We start from the raw sequence: 20,419 nt of genomic DNA, 5'->3' as shown, positions 1-20,419 counted from the left end.
AGTAAACTCCACAAATATTATTATTATCCTTATGTACTCAATTTATATACCACCCTATACCGGGAGGTCTCAGGGTAGTTCAAAGAACAAAATCAAAGTATAACTATGAAACCACAAAATTTATAATCAAAAAACAATGCCCCAATAATCCTCTCACTGCAATTGCAGCTAACCATGTGTATGGTGAGAAAAAGGTCCGAAAGCATCATTGTCAAAGTTCCCTTAGCTCACTTGTGATGCGGAGGAGATAGATAATTGACAGTAGACCTCTTAAAGCTTCTGATTCCCGATTCATCACTAATAGCAATTGTGGCGTTGCCTATTGTTGCTTAAAATTATTCCTCTTCGATCTTGAGTTAGACTGCATATTAGTCATAGCTGAATTTCCTAAGCTGCTTAAGACATTGTCAACTGAATTGCTATAGTACAAAATGAACTAAGCTAAATTAGAAGAAAAGGGACATTATACTAGCTACATGAAGGACATAGATAAAAGGTCATGTGGAAATCTGCAACTTTCATATGGAAATATTTCTGGCACGTGAGTTTTAATCCCTTGAAAATAACATGGAACTGAAGAAGGAGGTTGGAAAGAATGATGCTCTTTCCCACTTCCTCTCACAGCTTCGGAATATAAAATACCCAGTTGTTTTTAGGGGCCTAAAAAGGTTGGTAGATCCTGGCTAAGGAACGAAGACTGTAAAAGTGGGACTTAAAAGAGATGCATAAAATCATGGAGAAAGCGAAAAAGGATAGATTTTTCCTGAAAAATTATTACTCAAAGAGGCATCCACGGAAGAATCCACTTGGAGAATCTAGATAGAAAATAGGAAGCAATTTTTTTGGATAGTGTAGCCCAATGGAGAAATTCACTGACACAGGAAAGAGGGAAGAAGTACGCATGCACGGGACACGGGTGGCGCTGTGGGTTAAACCACAGAGCCGAGGACTTTTATGATCAGACGGTCGGCGGTTCAAATCCCAGCGACGGGGTGAGCTCCTGTTGCTTCGGCCCTGCTCCTGCCAACCTAGCACTTTGAAAGCACGTCCAAGTGCAAGTAGATAAATAGGTACTGCTCAAGCGGGAAGGTAAATGGCGTTTCCGTATGCTGCTCTGGCTCGCCAGAAGCGGCTTAGTCACATGACCCGGAAGCTGTACGCCGGCTCCCTTGGCCAATAAAGCGAGATGAGCGCCACAAGACCAGAGTCGGCCACGACTGTACCTAATGGTCAGGGGTCCCTTTACCTTTATCTATGCATGCAGACAAAAGCTCACACCAATAACAAACTTAGTTGGTCTCTAAGGTGCTACTGGAAGGAATTTTTTTTATTTTGTTTCAGCTGCTAACTGAGACACTTTTAAAAGACGCATGACTTCCAGGATAAGAGGCTGCATATCTCTGAATGTCAGTTGCTGGGATCAACTCTACTGCCATCAGCTTGGGTGGATCCCAGAAATGTCTGATTGACACTGGGTGCAACAAGATACTGCATTGGATTAAGCTTTGAACTGAACCACCAGCAGGACTCTTCTAATGCTCTTGTCAGCAGCAAAGTTCATGCCAAACTCTCACTCACCACCACATGACCCATGTCAAACTTTGGAGCAGCAACTTTGTTTCCTCCCAAACATGTTTATCTCCAACTCTGCTCCTGCCCCTCAGGCCACACAGAGACTTCAGGTTGTTGCAAAGATGAACTTCCTTCCCCAAATAATTATCAAAATCATAGTGATTTATTCTGCCTTGTTCATGAGGGAAAAGTTGATGCACAGAAGATCACCTGTGTCAGAGACAGACTGAGTCAAGACTGAGAGTAAGAGGGGTGGGATACATCTGTGTGAGGTTTAATGGCTCTGAAGCTATCGCTGAGCACTACCCATATTGGATAAATAAGAGTTTTTTGGCTTGTTCTGATGTAGCTGGCTATGGGGGAGAGAGGAACACTCAAAGAGAGGTGTAGCAATCAGTCAGAATGAGATCCCAGATGCTGATGCTGCTCATTTTGTTTGAATCCTGTAGAAACCTGAAGGCAAAATGCCCCCTGAATCGAATCCGGGAAGGAATCAAAGCACAGAATTATTTCCAGACTGGTGACTTCCTCATTGGCGGGATAATATCTCCAAATTTGTTTAATCTACAACTTCCATACATCTTTTCGCAGCCCCCATTAACCAGCTTTGTGGATGAGTAAGTAATTATATGCAGAAGGACGTCATGTTTTTCTACTGCACCCCAATGGCTCTTGTTTACTAGGGAAATAGTCTCCATTTTAGGGTGAGGACTCTGTGGTGTTCCAGATGTTGCAGGACTGCAGCTCCCATCACCCCTAATCAATGGCCATGCTGGCAGGGGCTGAAGGGAACTTGAAGTCTGCAGCAGCTAGTGGGTTCCTTGTTCCCATACAATTCCCAGGTCTATTTTTACCTGCTGTGCTGCTGTGCTGCTTCTTGAAGAACACAAGTGTATAAAGGTGTATGGGAAATAGCACTTTCTGAACACTTGACCCAATGCAACAGAGTTTTTAATGGACCGTAAGCATGTGGATGTTCTTTACAGATCACATTAAGAAGCTAGCTCAGTTATATCAACCCCCTATAACACATGTATCTCTATGGAGAGGACTAATTAACCAGTGAGCCTATTATGTATGTACCTTAAGTAGAGTTCCAATAACATATACTCCAAGTGTTGTGTTTGCTGTTCATGTTAAGTTTACGGTGTTACTGTTGAAAACCAAAACAACACGTATTTAAACAAACAAAACAAAAGTCTTTTGTGCTGATATTTGGGAGGGCATTTGATTCCATCCCTTCCCTGTCTGAAATAACCTCCCAGAAGATATCAGCAGAATTAGTGTCTGCGACTCCATTGCAATGAGATTGAACAGTTCCCACAGGGAGAAATATGAATGACAAGGAAACTATTCTCCTGGATAAAATGCTAGTTTAAGTGGACATTATCTCAACCTGGAACTACACTAGAATCCCCCTTTGATGCAGAATAAGACACGCAATTGCAAGCTTAGCCAAGTTCAGTGCTTCCGGGGAATTAATTTGGCTTCAGGGACATTTTCTCTACTTCACTCCCCCCCCCCTCCCCAGCAGCAATCCACATTCCTAAGATTTCCCCCTCACTGTTGATCCAGACACCTGAATTCACTTGCACAGGAGAGACGGAAGGAAATACATCCTTCTGGTGGTTTGTTTCACAGAAAGACTGGTTGGAACTGACCTTTATCAAATAACAGCCCAATCCGAATCATGCCTATTAAAAATAAGCCATACTAATCAAATAGAGCTTCTAAACAGACTTAGCTCTCCACTGCAGTTGGCTCTTTATGCAACTCCTTTGTAGCAGCCAATACTAGCCTTATCAGCCATGTCCCCATATTTCTCACACATCCGGAAAGAAGAATGTTTTCTTCATTTCCCTTCTTTGAAGATGTGTGCTTCTCCTCTTGAGAAATCCTTATATTTTAATTCTTAAGTGGCAAATGGATTTTCATCTTGCAAGAAGGATATGTCTCTTCTCACCCTTCAAACAAACATACAGACTAGAGTCCCCATGTTGCAACAAGTGAAAATCCAGACAAAAAAAGTTATTTTGAGTTATTTTAAAGGAAATTCCAGTGATTTCCACCCACACACTGCTTCCAACTGCCGTCTTCCTTCTATGTCTGTATGGCAGCCATAATGTAGAACATTATTTGAGAATCAAATACTGTTTATTTTCATTAAATGGTGAATGGTTTGACACTTTTTAATTGATTGATTTCTTACAGTTTCTCGAGTAGGTTTTACTGGCACATCTTGTCCTTCTTGTTCACCATCCAAGAGATCAACCGGGATCCCAGGCTCTTACCCAACATCACTCTGGGCTACAGCCTCTATGAGAACTATTACAATGCAAGGATCACTTCTGATGCCATGCTAGACCTGCTTGCAGGTGGGGAAAGCAATATTCCAAACTATCGCTGTGGAAAATGGAATCATATCTTGGCTGTTCTTGAAGGAGCCAATTCCATCATTTCCAAAGTGATTTCAACCACGTCAGGCATGTACAAAATCCCACAGGTATGAAGGGTGGGGCATGGAGGGACACAAAAGAGGTTCAGCAACAAAATAAATTCACTTTATTGTAAGCAAAAAGAGTCATCAAAGAGGGAGAAAATCCTGAGCTATGTTAAGCTAGATAGCTCAGTTGGTTAGAGTGTGGTGCTGCCAACGTCAAAGTTGCAGGTTTGATCCCCGTATGGGACAGCTGCATTGCAGGGGGGAGGACAAGATGAACCTCAGGGTCGCTTCCAACTCTATGATTCTCCCCTGCTAGGGAAGCCTTTAATGTTTAATAGGTTATTGCATTTTAGTGTTCTGTTGGAAGCCGCCCAGAGTGGCTGGGGAAACCCAGCCAGATGGGCGGGCTTTAAATAATAAATTGTTATTATTATTATTAACACGGAGACTTTGCTAGTGTAGCAGCCTCCCAAAGTTTCCAAATAAAATCAGCCCTGGCCAGCACAATATTTGTTAGGTAGTAAATATTTCAGGCTAATCCTGTTCTTTGAAAATGAAACACTATATTTTTTTCTTCCCCACTTCAGATCAGTTATGGCTTTGTATCTGGGGTTGTTGATGAGAACACCAAAGTCCCTTTTGTCTACCGTACGGTCCCCAATGAAGAAGTTCAGTACCTGGGGATTGTAAAGTTCCTCCAGCACTTTGGATGGACGTGGATCGGCCTCTTTGCTCCAGACAGTGAGAATGGAGAAAGGTTCTTGAGGGCCTTGACATCTCTGATGGCCAGCAATGGAATTTGTGTTGCCTTTTCAGTAAGAATACCAGAAAAGAATGAACATGAGAGGTTCACACAAAGTGAATTTATTGTCCTATGGAGACAGACCAATGTATTCATTTACTATGTAAACAGTCATACTGCACTGGGTTTCATCATGCTACTACAACAAAGACTCAAAAAACAAATTGTGCCAAAAGTATGGCTCACAACAGCTTTTCAAGACCTTGACACGAATTTTTTTTTCTTTCCCAATTCTTTGAAGTATATCCATGGTTCATTCTCCTTTGTAATGAAGACCAAAATCAGGAGCAAACACGACTGCTGTAAACAAGAGTCCCATCTTCTTAATTTCTCTCAGCAAAAAGCATTTAGTTGTTCATACTCAAAGCACGTCCTCGCTGTGAGAGGTTGGACAAGATGCAGAGATGTGGAGAATTCGGAGGTGCCGTCTGAAGAGGAGCTGCAGAGTGTTCTGTCTCAAGACAGCCACAGAACATACTTCAGTCTCCAAATCATGGCACATGCTTTAAATGCTGCCTGCTCATCTAGATCAAAGCAGATGTTGATGGCGGGTGGAGGAGACCAGTTGGCATGTCAAAGGCTACAGCCATGGCAGGTATTTCCTTTCCCTTTCTAGAAATCAAAGTTCTTTCTACCAACTCTACAATGATCATTCTCATTGATTTAGACACGAATGCAACTGTGAGGAAAATGTCTTTGTTTTATTTATTTAGATTTAGATTCTTTTTTTAGGCTCCTGCTGGAAGATATAAAGATTGTTTCCCCCAAAAAATTTTTTTATTGGTTTTCACAATATTACAAAAAAGAAACAAACAAACAAGACAAACAAACAAAACAAAAATAAATCATGGCCTTATTGAAAATTACAGTTATTTACTTTGTTAAGTGACTTCCTCGCTTCCCCTTAGTTGAATTTCATTGCATATCCTTTTAATGGTTTTCCAAATCCCAATTTTTATGAAATTTAGCGTATTTTTTGCCCGATAGGACGCACCGTCCCATAAGGCGCACCTAGTTTTTTATGGGGGGGGGAGAAAGGAAAAAAAATATTTGCCCCCCCCCCAGGTGCGGGGCTGGGACGGGGGAAGCCTGAGCTTCCCCCGACCCCAGCCCCCAGAACAGGCAACTCTCCGCAAGCCGTGGGAGCCCGGTGCCAGGCTCCCACGACTTGCAGAGAGATGCGCGAAATCTGAGCTCAGCGCACCCAGCCTTCGGCAGGCAGGCAAATCTCCGCAAGCTGTGGAAGCCCAGCGCAGGGCTCCCGCGCCTTGCGGAGAGCTGCGCAAAGCCTGGAGAGTGAGAGGGGTCGGTGCACACTGACCCCTCTCGCTCTCCAGGCTTCAGCAAAAGCCTGTATTCGCCCCATAGGACGCACACACATTTCCCCTTCATTTTTGGAGGGGAAAACGTGCGTCCTATGGGGCGAAAAATACGGTAACTTAAACATTAACATCCTTAAATCTTCGTCTTATAGAATTAAACATATTACTTTATCACTTAACATAAATAAAATCCTAAGCCCATTAGGTATCTGCAAGCTATTTCCAGTTAATTTAACTTAACAAATTTAAATAAATAGTCATTAAATTTATTCCATTCCTCCTGATACTCCTCCTCCTTCTGGTCACGGACTCTTCAGGTTAGGTCGACTAGTTCCGAAAAATCCATCATCTTCATCTGCCATTCTTCTATTGTTGGTAGTTCTTGGGTGTGCCACTTTTTATCTAACAAAATACAATACATCTTTCTTGGGCAATTCCAAACCTGTTATTCCAAGAAGAAAGGCCTCTGATTTCTTAATAAATGTATATTTCAACATTTTTTTCAATTCATTATAAATATTTCCCCAGAAGTCTTTCACCTTGGGACAGGTCCACCACATATGATAAAAGATTCCTTCCTTTTCTTTACATTTCCAGCATATATTGTCACAATTATGATATATCTTTGCTATTTTTACAGGAGTCAATTACCATCTATACATCATTTTCATTATATTTTCCTTTAGCAAAGTCTATGCGCTGAACTTGACCCCTTTCTTCCACAATCTTTCCCAATCCTCAAACATTAGATTATGTCCTATATCTCTTGCCCAATCTACCATCACAGATTTGACTTGTTCATCTTTTGTATGCCACTCCAACAATAGCTTGTACATTTTAGATAAATTTTTACCTTTAGTATCCAACAACTCCGTCTCCAACTTAGATTTTTCATAAGCAAAACCATTTTTCTTATCCAATTTATACAATTCCTTGATCTGGTGGTAATGTAGCCAATTTAGCTTATCTTTAACTTGCTCAAATGGTTTTAATTTGTATCCTTCCTCTTCTTCTATTAATAAATCATAATATCTCAACCATTTGGTGTCCGTATTTAATTTTTTCTGGGCCTTTGCCTCCATTGGTGAAAGCCATCTGGGTGTCTTTCTTTCTAAGAGATCTTTGTATTTTATCCAAACATTGTACAACAATTTCCTAATTACATGGTTTTAAAATGCCTTATGGGCCTTTACCTTGTCATACCATAAATATGCATGCCAACCGAACACATTGTCAAATCCCTCCAAATTTAATAGATCTGTGTCTTCTAGTTGCATCCATTCTTTAATCCAGCAAAGTGCAGCAGCTTCAAAATAGATCTTTAAATCTGGCAGGGAGAATCCCCCTCTTTCTTTAGAATCCATGAGTAATTTATATTTAATTCTGGGTTTCCTCCCCTGCCAGATAAATCTGGAGAGTGCTTTCTGCCATTCTTTAAAGCATTTCACATTATCTATAATTGGGAGGGCTTGAAACAAGAAGAGCATAGTTTGACTATACATCCAAATCTCTTTTAATTTCATTCCATAATTTCTCATAATTAAAAAGGTAAAGGTAAAGGTACCCCTGCCTGTACGGGCCAGTCGTGTCCGACTCTAGGGTTGTGCACCCATCTCGCTTAAGAGGCCGGGGGCCAGCGCTGTCCGGAGACACTTCCGGGTCACATGGCCAGCGTGATGAAGCTGCTCTGGCGAGCCGGCACCAGCGCAGCACACGGAAACGCCGTTTACCTTCCCGCTAGTAAGTGGTCCCTATTTATCTACTTGCACCCGGGGGTGCTTTCGAACTGCTAGGTTGGCAGGCGCTGGGACCGAGCAACGGGAGCGCACCCCGCCGCGGGGATTCGAACCGCCGACCTGATGATCGGCAAGTCCTAGGCGCTGAGGTTTTACCCACAGCGCCACCCGCGTCCGATTATCTCATAATTATCTTTATATAAATTCAAATTTCTCCCAGACAGGTTCACCCCCAAATATTTAACTTTTTTCATAAAATCTAGGCCGTTTTTTCTTGTAATAATTTTTTTTCTTCATTATCCAGATTTTTCTCAATTACTTTGGTCTTGCTCTTGTTTAATTTAAATCCTGCTACCTGACCAAACTCTTGCATCAGCTCCAGTGCTTTAACTGCACTGGAATCTGGATCTTGTAGTGTCAGAACAAGATCATCAGCAAAGGCTTTTAATTTATATTGTTTCAAACCTACTGTAATACCTTTGACTTGTTCATCTTTTCTAATCATACTTAGCAAAACCTCCAGTACTGAAATAAACAGCAGAGGGGAAAGTGGGCACCCTTGCCTGGTTCCCTTCTCAATTCTAATTTCCTCTGACGCCACATTATTTACAATAATTTTGGCTTTTTGTTTTGGATAGATCACTTTAATACCATTTAAAAAATCCTGACCTCTCTAAATTATGTAACATAAAACTCCAAGAAACATCGTCAAAGGCTTTCTCTGCATCAATAAATATTAACATTACTTTACAGCTCTTTCTTGCGTCTAACTTTTCCAAAATATCCACAACATTTCTAATGTTGTCTTTCATATGTCTTCCAGGCACAAATCCTGCCTGGTCTTTATGAATATACTCAGATAAAACCTTGTTTAGCCTGTTAGCCAGTATATTTGCAAAAAAATTGTAATCCACATTGAGTAGGGAGATTGGTCTGTAGTTTTTAACGTTGGATGTATCCTGACCCTGTTTAGGAATCAGAGTAATATAAGCTTGCTTCCAGGATTCAGGTGCTTTACCCCCTCGTAAAATTGAATTAGATACTTCTACCAGAGGTTGAATGAGCCATTCTTTCAATGTTTTATAATATTTCACTGATAGACCATCGGGTCCTGGTGTCTTGCCAAGTTGCATTGAATTTATTGCCTGTTCCACTTCCTGGTTTGTAATTAAACCTTTTAGTAGATTCTTTTTATCCTTTGGAATCTGTTGCAAGACATTAATCTTTATGCTCGATTTTCCCTATATCTTCTTTATCCTTTTTATACAGTTGTTTATAATTTTTATAAAAGCATTTTCCAATGTCTGCAGGGTTCTCTACAGATTTTCCTTCTGTAACAATGTTTGTAATCGTACTTTGTTTTTGTCTCTTCTTTAGTTGCCAGGCTAATAATTTTCCACATTTATTTGCAGATTCAAAATTTATTTGTCTCATCCTTCTTATCTTCCATTCAATTTATTGATTTACTAACTGTGAATATTGAACCTGTAGGGCTTGAATTTCTTTTTGGATCTGCAAATCCTTTGGGTTTCCTCTAAGCTTCTTCTTTATCTTTCAGTTGTTCCATAATTTTATCTTATGTCTCATTCTGTGACTTTCTCCTAATTGCATTTTGTTGTATCAGAAACCCTCTCATTACCGCTTTGCTGGCCTCCCAAATCACCCTTCCTTGATTCATATTGAGTTCAAAATAATCCTTTAGGGTTTTTGGGCTTTATTGACAATTAATGAGCTTCTCAGCAGATCATCATTCATTTGCCATCTGAAGGAACCCTGAACAAACATTTTCAGGTCCATAGAAACTCCATTATGGTCCGAGCAAGTTTTAGGGCAAATTTCCGTTTTTATTACTTTAAGAGCCAAGTCTCTGGATATCCATAGATAATCTGTTCAGTAAAATACTTGGTTTGCATCTGAGAAAAAAGGGAAGTCTCTTTCCATTGGATTTCTAATTCTCCCTATATCTGACAGATCAAAATTTTCAGTTAAATCAAAGAAAGTCTTTGGTAGTCTGCCAGAATTTGTAACCTTTGATCTCTGAGTTCTGTCCATCAAAGTAGATGTGATTCCGTTCAAATCCCCCATCAATATAATGTTATAATCCATATATTCCAACAGACTTGCTTCCAAGTTCTTAAAAAATTCGGCTTTGTCATCATTAGGTGCATAGATTCCTAGTAACAAATATTTCTCGCCTCGTGCTGAAATTTCAACAGCTATGTATCTTCCTTCCTCATCTTTGAAAGCAAATTTTGGATTCCATTTATCTTTGATGTAGAAAACCACTCCTCTTTTTTTAACTTTGTCAGAAGAAATAAATTCTTGGCCCAATCTTTTATTTATTAAATTTTTTCTATGTAGTTTTGTAATGAGGGTTTCTTGTAAACAAGTTATATCCAAGTTTTGTTTTTCCAGACTGTGATAACTTTTTCTCCTTTTTTGCGGTAAGTTCATGCCATGTACGTTCCATGAATAAATTCTCAACACTCAAAGGGCAAAGGGATGAGGTGTCCAAAATGCTTTGCAATGCTTTGAAATGCTGGTGTTTTCCCTGTCATTCCAGCTTCACCCTTTCTTAAGAGAAACCCGGTTGTTGAACACTTCCATGGGCGGACTGTATTTGGGTGAGAATGGGGAGCTGCCCATCATGTTTGCTATTGAGAATTGGGTGGTGCTTCCCAATGAGTCTTGTGTTAGAGTGAAAATTGGGAGTATAGAGAGAGAGGCATCCACTGACTTCAAGCTTGCCATTAACCCAGAAGCTATTGTGTGGCCCAAGAGGTTCAACCAGGTAATAGCCCCTTTATTCCACATGATACAGATGAAGATCTAGTATTCTGTTGAATATTTCCAAGAGGAATTCAAGTATAATCTTTTGGAAGTTTGGCTGATGCTTTCATTATAATTAATTAAGTAAATTATTAAATGTGCATAATGCTCTTCATGTGCAGATACACGCACACACATGTATGTATGCATGTATGTATGTATGTATGTAATTTTTTCATTTATTGTGGGAGCCTTTCTTGTGGAACCTGATTGAGCTGCACAATATGGTCCGTGGCAAATCCAGCAACAGAAAAATTCCTGTGGTGCCCGCCTTCCCTGGATGCCCTAAGAACGTACATATTTTGCTTAATGGTTAATCCAGCCCGGCCCTGCGAGATCTCATGAGAACATCGCAGAGCCCACGCAAGAGCATCTTGGAGCCCAGTGAGCAAAAGAGAACTTGGGAGTAAGGCCTGCTTGGCCTGCCAGCTCCGGAAGGTCAGGGTGGTTGTGCAGGAGCCGTTCCAAGGGGCTCATTCGAGTGCAGTGGAATTTTGGTTCTGGAACTTAATCCATTCCGGAAGTCCGCTCAACTCCCCAAACTGTTTGAAAACCAAGGAACGGCTTCCAATTGGCTGCGGGAGCTTCCTGCACTCAACTGAAAGCCACTTGCTTCCGGGTTTGCAGCGTTCGGTAGCTGATATGTTTGGGAGCCAAGCCATTCAGGAACCAAGGTACCAGTGTATATACATTTTTGCATATACTACTCCTTCCCCAGAATGTAACTCCTGCATAAGATGTGATCATACTCTATGTTTAAATACTGCTCTTCATCAGAGTGTTTTATTGCTGCTGCTCTGGGATGGGATTTTTCTTTTATTTTCTTTTGTTCCTACATCTTTTGCCCTGTGCCTAGAGAACTTGTTGGGTTGTTTCCAAACTCTATGAATCAACTCCATTGATACAAATACTCGTGGCAAACAAATACTTCCCCCGTATGTACCTTCTTTTTTATTATTATTAGACTGCGCCTCAGTCCAGTAGTTCAAAGACCTATGTATTAATACTCTTTTCAGTACATTTCCGAGCACAATACAAAGTGTTGGTGCTGACCTTTAAAGCCCTAAACCACCTCAGCCCAGTAGACCTGAAGGAGCGTCTCCACCCCCATCGTTCAGCCCAGACACTGAGGTCCAGCTCCGAGGGCCTTCTGGCGGTTCCTTCCCTGCAAGAAGTGAGGTTACAGGGAACCAGGCAGAGGGCCTTCTCGGTAGTGGTGCCTGCCCTGTGGTACGCCCTCCCATCAGATGTCAAGGAAATAAACAACTACCTGACTTTTATAGGACACCTGAAGGTAGCCATGTTTAGGGAAGTTCTTAATTATTGATGTTGTAATGTATTCCTAATCTTTTGTGGGCAGCCTCCCATAGTGGCTGTGGAAACCCAGCCAGATGGGTGGGGTATAAATAAATTGTTATGGTTATTGTTATTATTTAAAAAGCAAACACAGCAGGGAGGCTTTCGTTCTACATAATAATAATAGTAATAATAATTTATTATTTGTACCTCGCCCATCTGGCTGGGCCTCCCCAGCCACTCTGGGAGGTTTCCACAGAGTCCAAAAATACACTAAGATGTCACACATTAAAAACTTCCCTGAACAGGGCTGCCTTAAGATGTCTTCTGAATGTCAGGTAGTTGATTATCGCTTTGACATCTGATGGGAGGGTGTTCGACAGGGCGGGCGCCACTCCCGAAGAGGCCCTCTGCCTGGTTCCCTGTAGCTTTGCTTCTCGCAATGAGAGAACTGCCAGAAGGCCCTCGGCGCTGGACCTCAGTGTCCGGGCAGAACGATGGGGGTGGAGACGCTCCTTCAGGTATACTGGGCCGAGGCCATTTACATCAAGCATAGGAGCCAACTCCAAGGAGCTGTGGGGACTTTGGGCCCCACATTAAAATATTTGAGGGGGCTGGGGCCCCATAAAGTTGATGGGCATCGATTATGTGTTGTGTGGCTTACCTGGACCCCCACAATATTTTACTCAAGTTGGCACCCCTGACATCAAGGGTGCTTTCCTGTGGCACTGGAGACCCTGCTGGGTTCTTTCCAGACTCTCTGAGTGAGTTCCATAGGCACAAATATTGCTGACACCTCTCCTTTAATGTGCCATCTTTTCTTTATGGCTAGACTGTGCCTCACGCCAGGTGTACCAAAAGGTGTCGCCCAGGATATGCCAAGGTGGTTCAAGAAGACAAGCCACTTTGCTGCTACGCTTGTATTCCATGTGGGGAAGGGACCATATCTACACAGGAAGGTGGGTGACACCACAGGAGATGGAATTTGTTGGGAAAATTTGTTAGTTAGAAACGTTCTGTGAAGATTCTAAAGACATATTTGGATGCATTTTTAATCCCCTTCCAGGAAGTTATTTGAAAGAAATGACTTGCAGGAAGCAATCTCTGGGATGCAAAGTGGGTTCAGCCTGCTCTGCCCATAAGGCACACCTTTGGTTATTTTATACCAAGCCTTCTAGGATCAGAGAACCAGAACCACCCTCACAAAAGAAAATTAAAAATGTCTTCAAAATAAACGAGAAATAGTGAAAAAAGCAAATATTTATTTAAAAGAGAGAAAGCATGATGCACAATAATAATCAAAAATATTAGGTGATCATTCCATTCCAATGCATTGTAGAACCATTAAAATTTATGGGATTTCAGCAGGGTTATTGGATATCCCAGACAAGGAGTTTGAGAACACCTGTAGCAGCTTGGAAGAGAGGAGTTCAAGGATATTAAAAATAAATAAATCATAAGTTTGTGTCCTAGTTTTCCAGTTTGATCCTTTTGCATGTTTTGTGGTATTTTATTCATTGTGACTTGCTGTTTTTTATTAATTATAAATTAGGAATTTTTATTGTACATGATAAGCGTTAGATGTTTATTATTTGCTGATATTAAATTTTACTTTTTACTATTTCTGAGTTTTATGATAGAATATTATTGAATATTGCTTTATATGATATGTTGTTTATTTTAAATTATGCTTTGATGATGACTTTTTGTGTGTGTATTACGCCTGTGATCTTTCCTGTCTATTTTGTTGTTTCTTCAGCTTGTAACCCTCCTTCTGCATAGCAATATAGAAAGGCAGTTTACAAATTAAAAGCGAAATGATATATGGAAATGAAGCGGTGTTACTGCCCAAAAACTATCGCATAAGGAAATGCACCAAAAAAGCTTCCCTTTCTTACAATACATTCTCATTTTCTGATATCTCCCATATGAGTGCATTTCTCGACATGTAATAGAATATGTCTGTAAGCAAAGCCAAAGCCATTCCTTTTCTCCTCCTCAGATGCAGAGCGTTGCACCAAATGTCCAGAAGAACAATATCCAAACAAGGATCAAGATCACTGCATTCCGAGGATTATCAGCTTCCTATCATATAAAGAATATTTGGGGATTCTCCTGACTTCTTTGGCTCTCTTCCTGTCCTTAACCACAGGCTTTGTTGTAGGGATCTTCATTAAATACAAGGAAACTCCCATAGTCAAAGCCAACAACAGGGACCTCTCCTTCATCCTCCTTGTCTCCCTCCTGCTGTCCTTCTTGTCCTCCTTCCTCTTCATTGGCCGACCCAGGAAAGTCACCTGCCTCCTTCGACAAACGGCCTTCAGCACCATCTTCTCAGTTGCTGTATCTTCTTTGCTGTCCAAAACCATCATGGTGGTGCTGGCCTTCCTGGCCACAAAGCCAGGGAACAGGGTGAGGAGATGGTTAGGGAAAAGTCTGGCCAACTCCATTGTCCTTTCCTGCTCCAGTGTCCAAATGGTCATTTGCATCATTTGGCTGTGTATCTCTCCCCCATTCCCAGACTCTGACAAACATTCCCAGGCTGGAGAGATCACCCTGCAATGCAATGAAGGGTCTGTCGCCATGTTTTATGCTGCCCTGGGTTACATGGGCTTCCTGGCTGCCATCTGCTTCACGGTGGCTTTCCTGGCCAGGAAGCTGCCTGGGGCCTTCAATGAAGCCAAGCTGATCACCTTCAGCATGCTGGTCTTCTGCAGCGTTTGGGTCTCCTTTGTGCCCACCTACCTGAGCACAAAGGGGAAATACATGGTAGCCGTGCAGATCTTCTCTATCTTGGCTTCTAGTGCTGGGCTTCTGGGCTGCATCTTCATTCCCAAATGCTACATTCTTGTGCTGAGGCCTGATCTGAACACAAAGGAACACCTGGCCACAAAAACTAAAGTTGTTGTCTGATTCTTAACTGTATTCCACCATAGTAGTAATGAAAAACACAGAGTTGACTTGGGAATGAATGTATCTCTTTAGATAAAGTTTTTCATTCATCTTTAATGATGAAGGGGAATCACTGAATCACATGCCTGGAGAGTTTCTGGACTTACAACTTTTAGGGATATCCCTACCTGTAGAGTTACCCGGAGTGCAGCCTCCCTCTTCATACATAATTATCCTTCTCTACCATATCCAGTTTGTACTTTGACATGACCCAACTTCCTTTTTTCCTGAGTTCATAACCTAAGCCTACGTAATAACTTAGTGTAACTTGAAATTCTGCTTCTAGTATTAAAAACAGCAACTGGAAAACGGAATCTCACTTGAGTGTATTAATGCCTGAGGGAACCACCAGAAGGCCCTTGGAGCTGGACCTCAGTATCTGGTCTGGACGATGGGTGTGGAGACGCTTCTTTAGATATAAAGGGCCAATGTTATTTAGGGTTTTCAAGGTCGGCATCAACAAATGAATGCGACAGCTGTCTGTTTGGTGGGAGTGAGAGGGGCACCACGATAGCTGAAACCAGAGACAATGATGAAGAAGAACCACCACCACTTGTAAGTAAGAAGGCAGGGGAGTGGTGGTGGCATGAAGGCAGGTTGAGATTGGTGGGGTAGTCCCCACTCACCCCCATGGAGCAGACCTCTCACTTATTTGCCCTGAGCTGCTGGAGAAGGGCAGGATCCATCCTTTTTGTCTCATTCTCTTATAGAGCACCAGCACTCATAGACATCCAATGAATCAGAAGGTTGGGAGATTGAGAGCAAACAAAAGATTGAATCATGCAGTACATAGTTTCTTCCCCCAAATGCCAGTCGCTGGTGACCAGTGCCTGGCAAGGCCCATTGCTTTCATGCCCTGCTTGTGAGCTTCTCAGCAATGTCTGATTGGCCACTGTGTTGCAGGACGAGATGGGAGTTTGGGCTAACCCAGCAGGGCTGTTCTTAGCCAAGTTCAAGCCAAACTCATCCCCGAAATGCAAGTGACTCATGTTGCAGTTTGAAGCCACATCTGCGATTTGGTGTAAACATATTTTCCCTCAGCTCTGTCATTGCCCCTTGAACCATGTAGAGATCCCAAAAACTTTCTCCCCTTTTAATTATAAAAATGATAGTGATTTATTCTTCCCAAAGCTCAAGAGAGATCTCTGGCAATTGCCCAAACATCAGAAGCCAAGGAAGCCTGAGGTTATACGTATCACACTGTGCTGGAGGGTGTTAACTTCTTCTCATTACCTGGCTGTGGGGGAGAAAGGAGAAGTCAAAATAGAGGTGTAGGAGGCCAAGACAGAATGACCTCCCTGCTGCGGCTTCTGCTGCTACCTCTGCTTCTAATGGACCACCAAGTCTTGACGCGCAGCGTAAATTAATAATGCAGAGTTTTAAAGAATAAAAGCTTTACTAAGTTAAAATAAACTTCTTCATAAACTACATGGTTCCAAACAGTTTGACACTCAGATTACATACTAACTCTGCTCACAACCACAGCAGGCAGACTCTTACAGAGAGCACAAAAGAGAAACTGGCTACTATGTCACATGTCAGAGTGACCCAACAGTTAGCAGTTAGGCCTGAATAACTTTAGTAGGCTCAAATGACTGTGCAGTCCCAGCACTTCCCAGCCTGCTTTACTGCTTTTGCTCTCATGTGTCTTTGTCACATGACAAGTCTGTGGGAAGCTGAAAGCAAAGTGCTCCTTAAAGTTGATGAGGGAAGAAAATTAAGCAGAGAGTTACACGCGGCCTGGAGACTTCCTGATTAGCGGAATCATATCTCCAAGAAGCTTTGCTGAGCAACTTCCATATAACTTTCCCCAGCCCCCAGGAACCAAGCTTAAAGTGTAAATAATTAAATACATCATGGATATCATGCTTCTCCACCACCGCTTCAATGGTTCCCTTTCACAGGGAAATAGTTCTTATTTCAGGGATAGGGAGACAGTGGCCCTTCAGATGCGGCTGGACTCCGGCTCCTATCATCCTGACCACTGTTTGTGGAGGCCGAGGCTGAGAGGAGTTTCTAACCTATTTTCCTTTTGCTCCTTACGGTCTTCAAATTAAAAGAATATCAGAGATCCTGGGCCACAGGGAGGTTAGGCTGGCCTTAACCAGAGCCAGGGCTTTTTCGGCCGTGGCCCCGATCTGGTGGAATACCCTGTCACAAGAGACTTGGGCCCTGCTAGACTTGACATCTTTCCACACGGCCTGCAAGACAGCGCTTTGGCCAAGGCACAGTCTGACCCCCTCTCTCCTTCTGTAATCCTCACAGAACTCTAGCCCAATGGTTGCCATTAATTTGATTTAATTTTAAATACATCATGGATATCATGCTTCTCCACCACCGCTTCAATGGTTCCCTTTCATAGGGAAATAGTTTCAGGGACAGGGAGACAGTGGCCCTTCAGATGATGCTGGGCTCTGGCTCCTATCATCCTGACCACTGTTTGTGGAGGCCGAGGCTGAGGGGAGTTTCTAATCTCTTTTTCTTTTGCTCCTTACGGTCTTCAAATAAAAAAATCTTGGCCACAGGAAGGCTAGGCTGGCCTCAGCCAGAGCCAGGGCTTTTTCGGCCGTGGCCCCGATCTGGTGGAACACTCTGTCACAAGAGACTAGGGCCCTGCTAGACTTGACATCTTTCCGCAGGGTCTGCAAGACAGTGCTGTCCCACCAGGCCTTTGGCCAAGGCACAGTCTGACCCCCTCCTTTGGTAATCTTCACAGAACTCTAGCCCAATGGTTGCCATTAATTTGATTTGAATTGATTTTAAAATGAAATGATTTTAGAATGCTGTGCCACTTTTATTGTTGTTAGCTACTCTGAGAACGACTTCGGCTGGGGAGGGTGGGATATGAATAAAATATTTTATTTTATTTTATTCCTATTATTATTATTATTATCCGTGTCTTTTAAAATTATAAGCTTGAGGTCATAGGCAGTTTTAGGAATGATATTTGTAAGCTGCAGCGGGAGTTTGGCCAAAGAGCAAGATCAAGATGCTATAAATAAACTGAGGCCTTTGTACAGTTGTAGAATTGTAGAGTTGAATGTCCCCACCTCTCTGAATCTTGAGTGGAACCACAGGTTGTTGTTGGAATTAAAAAATAATCTGGATCTCAGATAGTATTTTCCTGAGGGCTGCAGTAATCTCCACAAATATTATTATTATCAATATTTACTCAATTTATATAGCACCCTATACCGGAGGTCTCAGGGCGGTTCACCAGAAGAAAATCAAAGTATAACTATGAAACCACAAAATACATATTCAAAAAACAATGCCCCAACAGCCACCCCCCCCACTGCATAGATAAGCAGTTTCCTCTCACTGCAATTCCAGCTAACCATGTGTATGGTGAGAAAAAGGTCCAAAAGCATCGTTGTCAAAGTTCCCTTAGTGATGCGGAGGAGATAGATAATTGACAGTAGACATCTTAAAGCTTCTGATTCACGATTCTTCACTAATAGCAATTGTGGAGTTGCCCATTGATGCTTGAAATCATTCCTGTACCAGGCTCTTCGATCTTGAGTTAGACTGCATATTACTCATAGCTGAATTTCCTAAGCTGCTTAAGACGTTGTCCACTGAATTGCTATAGTGCAAAATGAACTTAGCTAAATTAGAAGAAAAGGGACATTAAACTAGCTAAATGAAGGACATAGATAAAAGGTCATATGGAAATCTACACCGGTGTTACACATAGTTTGTGGAAGAGAAATATTTTTGGTACATGAGTTTTGATGAGGATCAAAAGTACAAGACTTGAAGAAAACTTAGTACATGGAAGGACATGACTGAAACTTGGTATTAGGTAGTCAGAAAAGAGCTAAGCCAGACACCTCAGATTGATTAATTATTATTATTAAAAATAATAATAGCGCCCATTGGCCATAGATGTCAGGGTGGTTCACAACATAAAAAGACAATGTAAAGAAGACAAAATACATAATAAAAAAGAACACAAACTAACCAATAATGCCTCCACCAGAAGACATGTAAAAGGGCCTTGGATGCCAATCAGCCAAAGGGCTGGTTAAAATGGAACGTTTCGCACGGCACCTAAAGGTGTACAATGAAGGTACCAGCCGAACCTCCCTGGAGAACATTCCACAAATTGTGTCCTTGAGGAATCCATTGAATTCGTTGTGAATCCTCTGAGTCCCTCACCCTTGTCCACTCGGTTATGAGATAGTGAGGGTGATCACCCTTTAATCCCTTGAACATGGAACTGAAGAAGGAGGTTGGAAAGAATGATGCTCTTTCCCACTTCCTCTTACAGCTTCGGACTATAAAATACCCAGTTGTTTTTAGGGGCCTAAAAAGGTTGGTAGACCCTGGTTAAGGAAGGAAGCCTGTAAAAGTGGGACTTAATAGAGATGCATAAAATCATGGAGGAAGAGAAAAAGGATAGGTTTTTCCTGAAAAATTATTACTCAAAGAGGCATCCATGGAAGAATCCACTTGGAGAATCTAGATAGAAAATAGGAAGCAATTTTTTTGGATAGTGTAACCCAATGGAGAAATTCACTGACACAGGAAAGAGGGAAGAAGTACGCATGCACGGGACACGGGTGACGCTGTGGGTTAAACCACAGAGCCTAGGACTTTTATGATCAGAAGGTCGGCGGTTTGAATCCCCGCGACGGGGTGAGCTCCCATTGCTCGGTCCCTGCTCCTGCCAACCTAGCAGTTCGAAAGCACGTCAAAGTGCAAGTAGATAAATAGCTACCGCTCCGGCAGGAAGGTAAATGGCATTTCCGTGCGCTGCTCTGGTTCGCCAGAAGCGGCTTAGTCATGCTGTCCACATGACCCGGAAGCTGTATGCGGCTCCCTCAGCCAATAAAGCGAGATGAGCGCCGCAACCCCAGGGTCGGCCATGACTGTTTTGGGATACTGACAGGGAGACAAAAGCCATCATGCCCCCACGCTGTCTCCGGACGATCCATCGATCTCCCGTAGAAATGCAGTATCAGTCAATTAGCGACACAAGCCTCAGAAATAACTGTCCACATTCCAAGGACTGGTGCACGCTCTATCAGCAGAGTTCGCACAACGAAAGATGCACCCAGGAGAGCATTATTTACAACTTTATTCAGCGTTGGTCAGAACAAAGGAAAAAAAATGACTGCCTGCTTCGATGTCCAGGCACAGAGAGAAAACGAAAGCTAGATACAAAACAGTAACTTCCTGTGAGCAGGAAATACGCAGGCTGTGACTCACAACAGCCTGTCCCCTTTTAAGGTGGAACGGAAATATCCTAACAGACTGGACCTAATGGTCAGGGGTCCCTTTACCTTTACCTATGCATGCACACAAAAGCTCCTACCAATAACAAACTTAGTTGTTCTCTAAGGTGCTACTGGAAGGAATTTTTTGTTTGTTTGCTTCAGCTGCTAACTGAGACACTTTTAAAAGACGCATGACTTCCAGGATAAGAGGCTGCATATCTCTGAATGTCAGTTGCTGGGATCAA

At 42.2% G+C, this 20,419-nt stretch overlaps 1 protein-coding gene and 1 long non-coding RNA gene across 2 annotated transcripts in view; both read left to right on the top strand.

The window, feature by feature from the left end:
• Positions 1-20,419, top strand: part of LOC310671218 — a 497,424-nt gene that overhangs the window by 46,459 nt on the left and 430,546 nt on the right. The window lies entirely within an intron of this gene.
• Positions 1,975-14,913, top strand: LOC310672820 (vomeronasal type-2 receptor 26-like; the record flags this gene model as incomplete). The annotated part of the gene is made up of 6 exons (XM_083430476.1): positions 1,975-2,189; positions 3,784-4,075; positions 4,603-4,992; positions 5,185-5,412; positions 12,833-12,959; positions 14,003-14,913. 6 exons carry the CDS (start codon positions 1,975-1,977, stop codon positions 14,911-14,913), a joined length of 2,163 nt encoding a protein of 720 aa, XP_083286602.1.

The sequence above is a fragment of the Podarcis tiliguerta genome, assembly GCF_965153285.1.
Source record: "Podarcis tiliguerta genome assembly, chromosome: 2".
Lineage (NCBI taxonomy): Eukaryota > Metazoa > Chordata > Lepidosauria > Squamata > Lacertidae > Podarcis > Podarcis tiliguerta.
The sequence above is the reverse complement of the archived record's forward strand: the minus strand, read 5'-3'. Positions and strand labels throughout refer to the sequence as shown.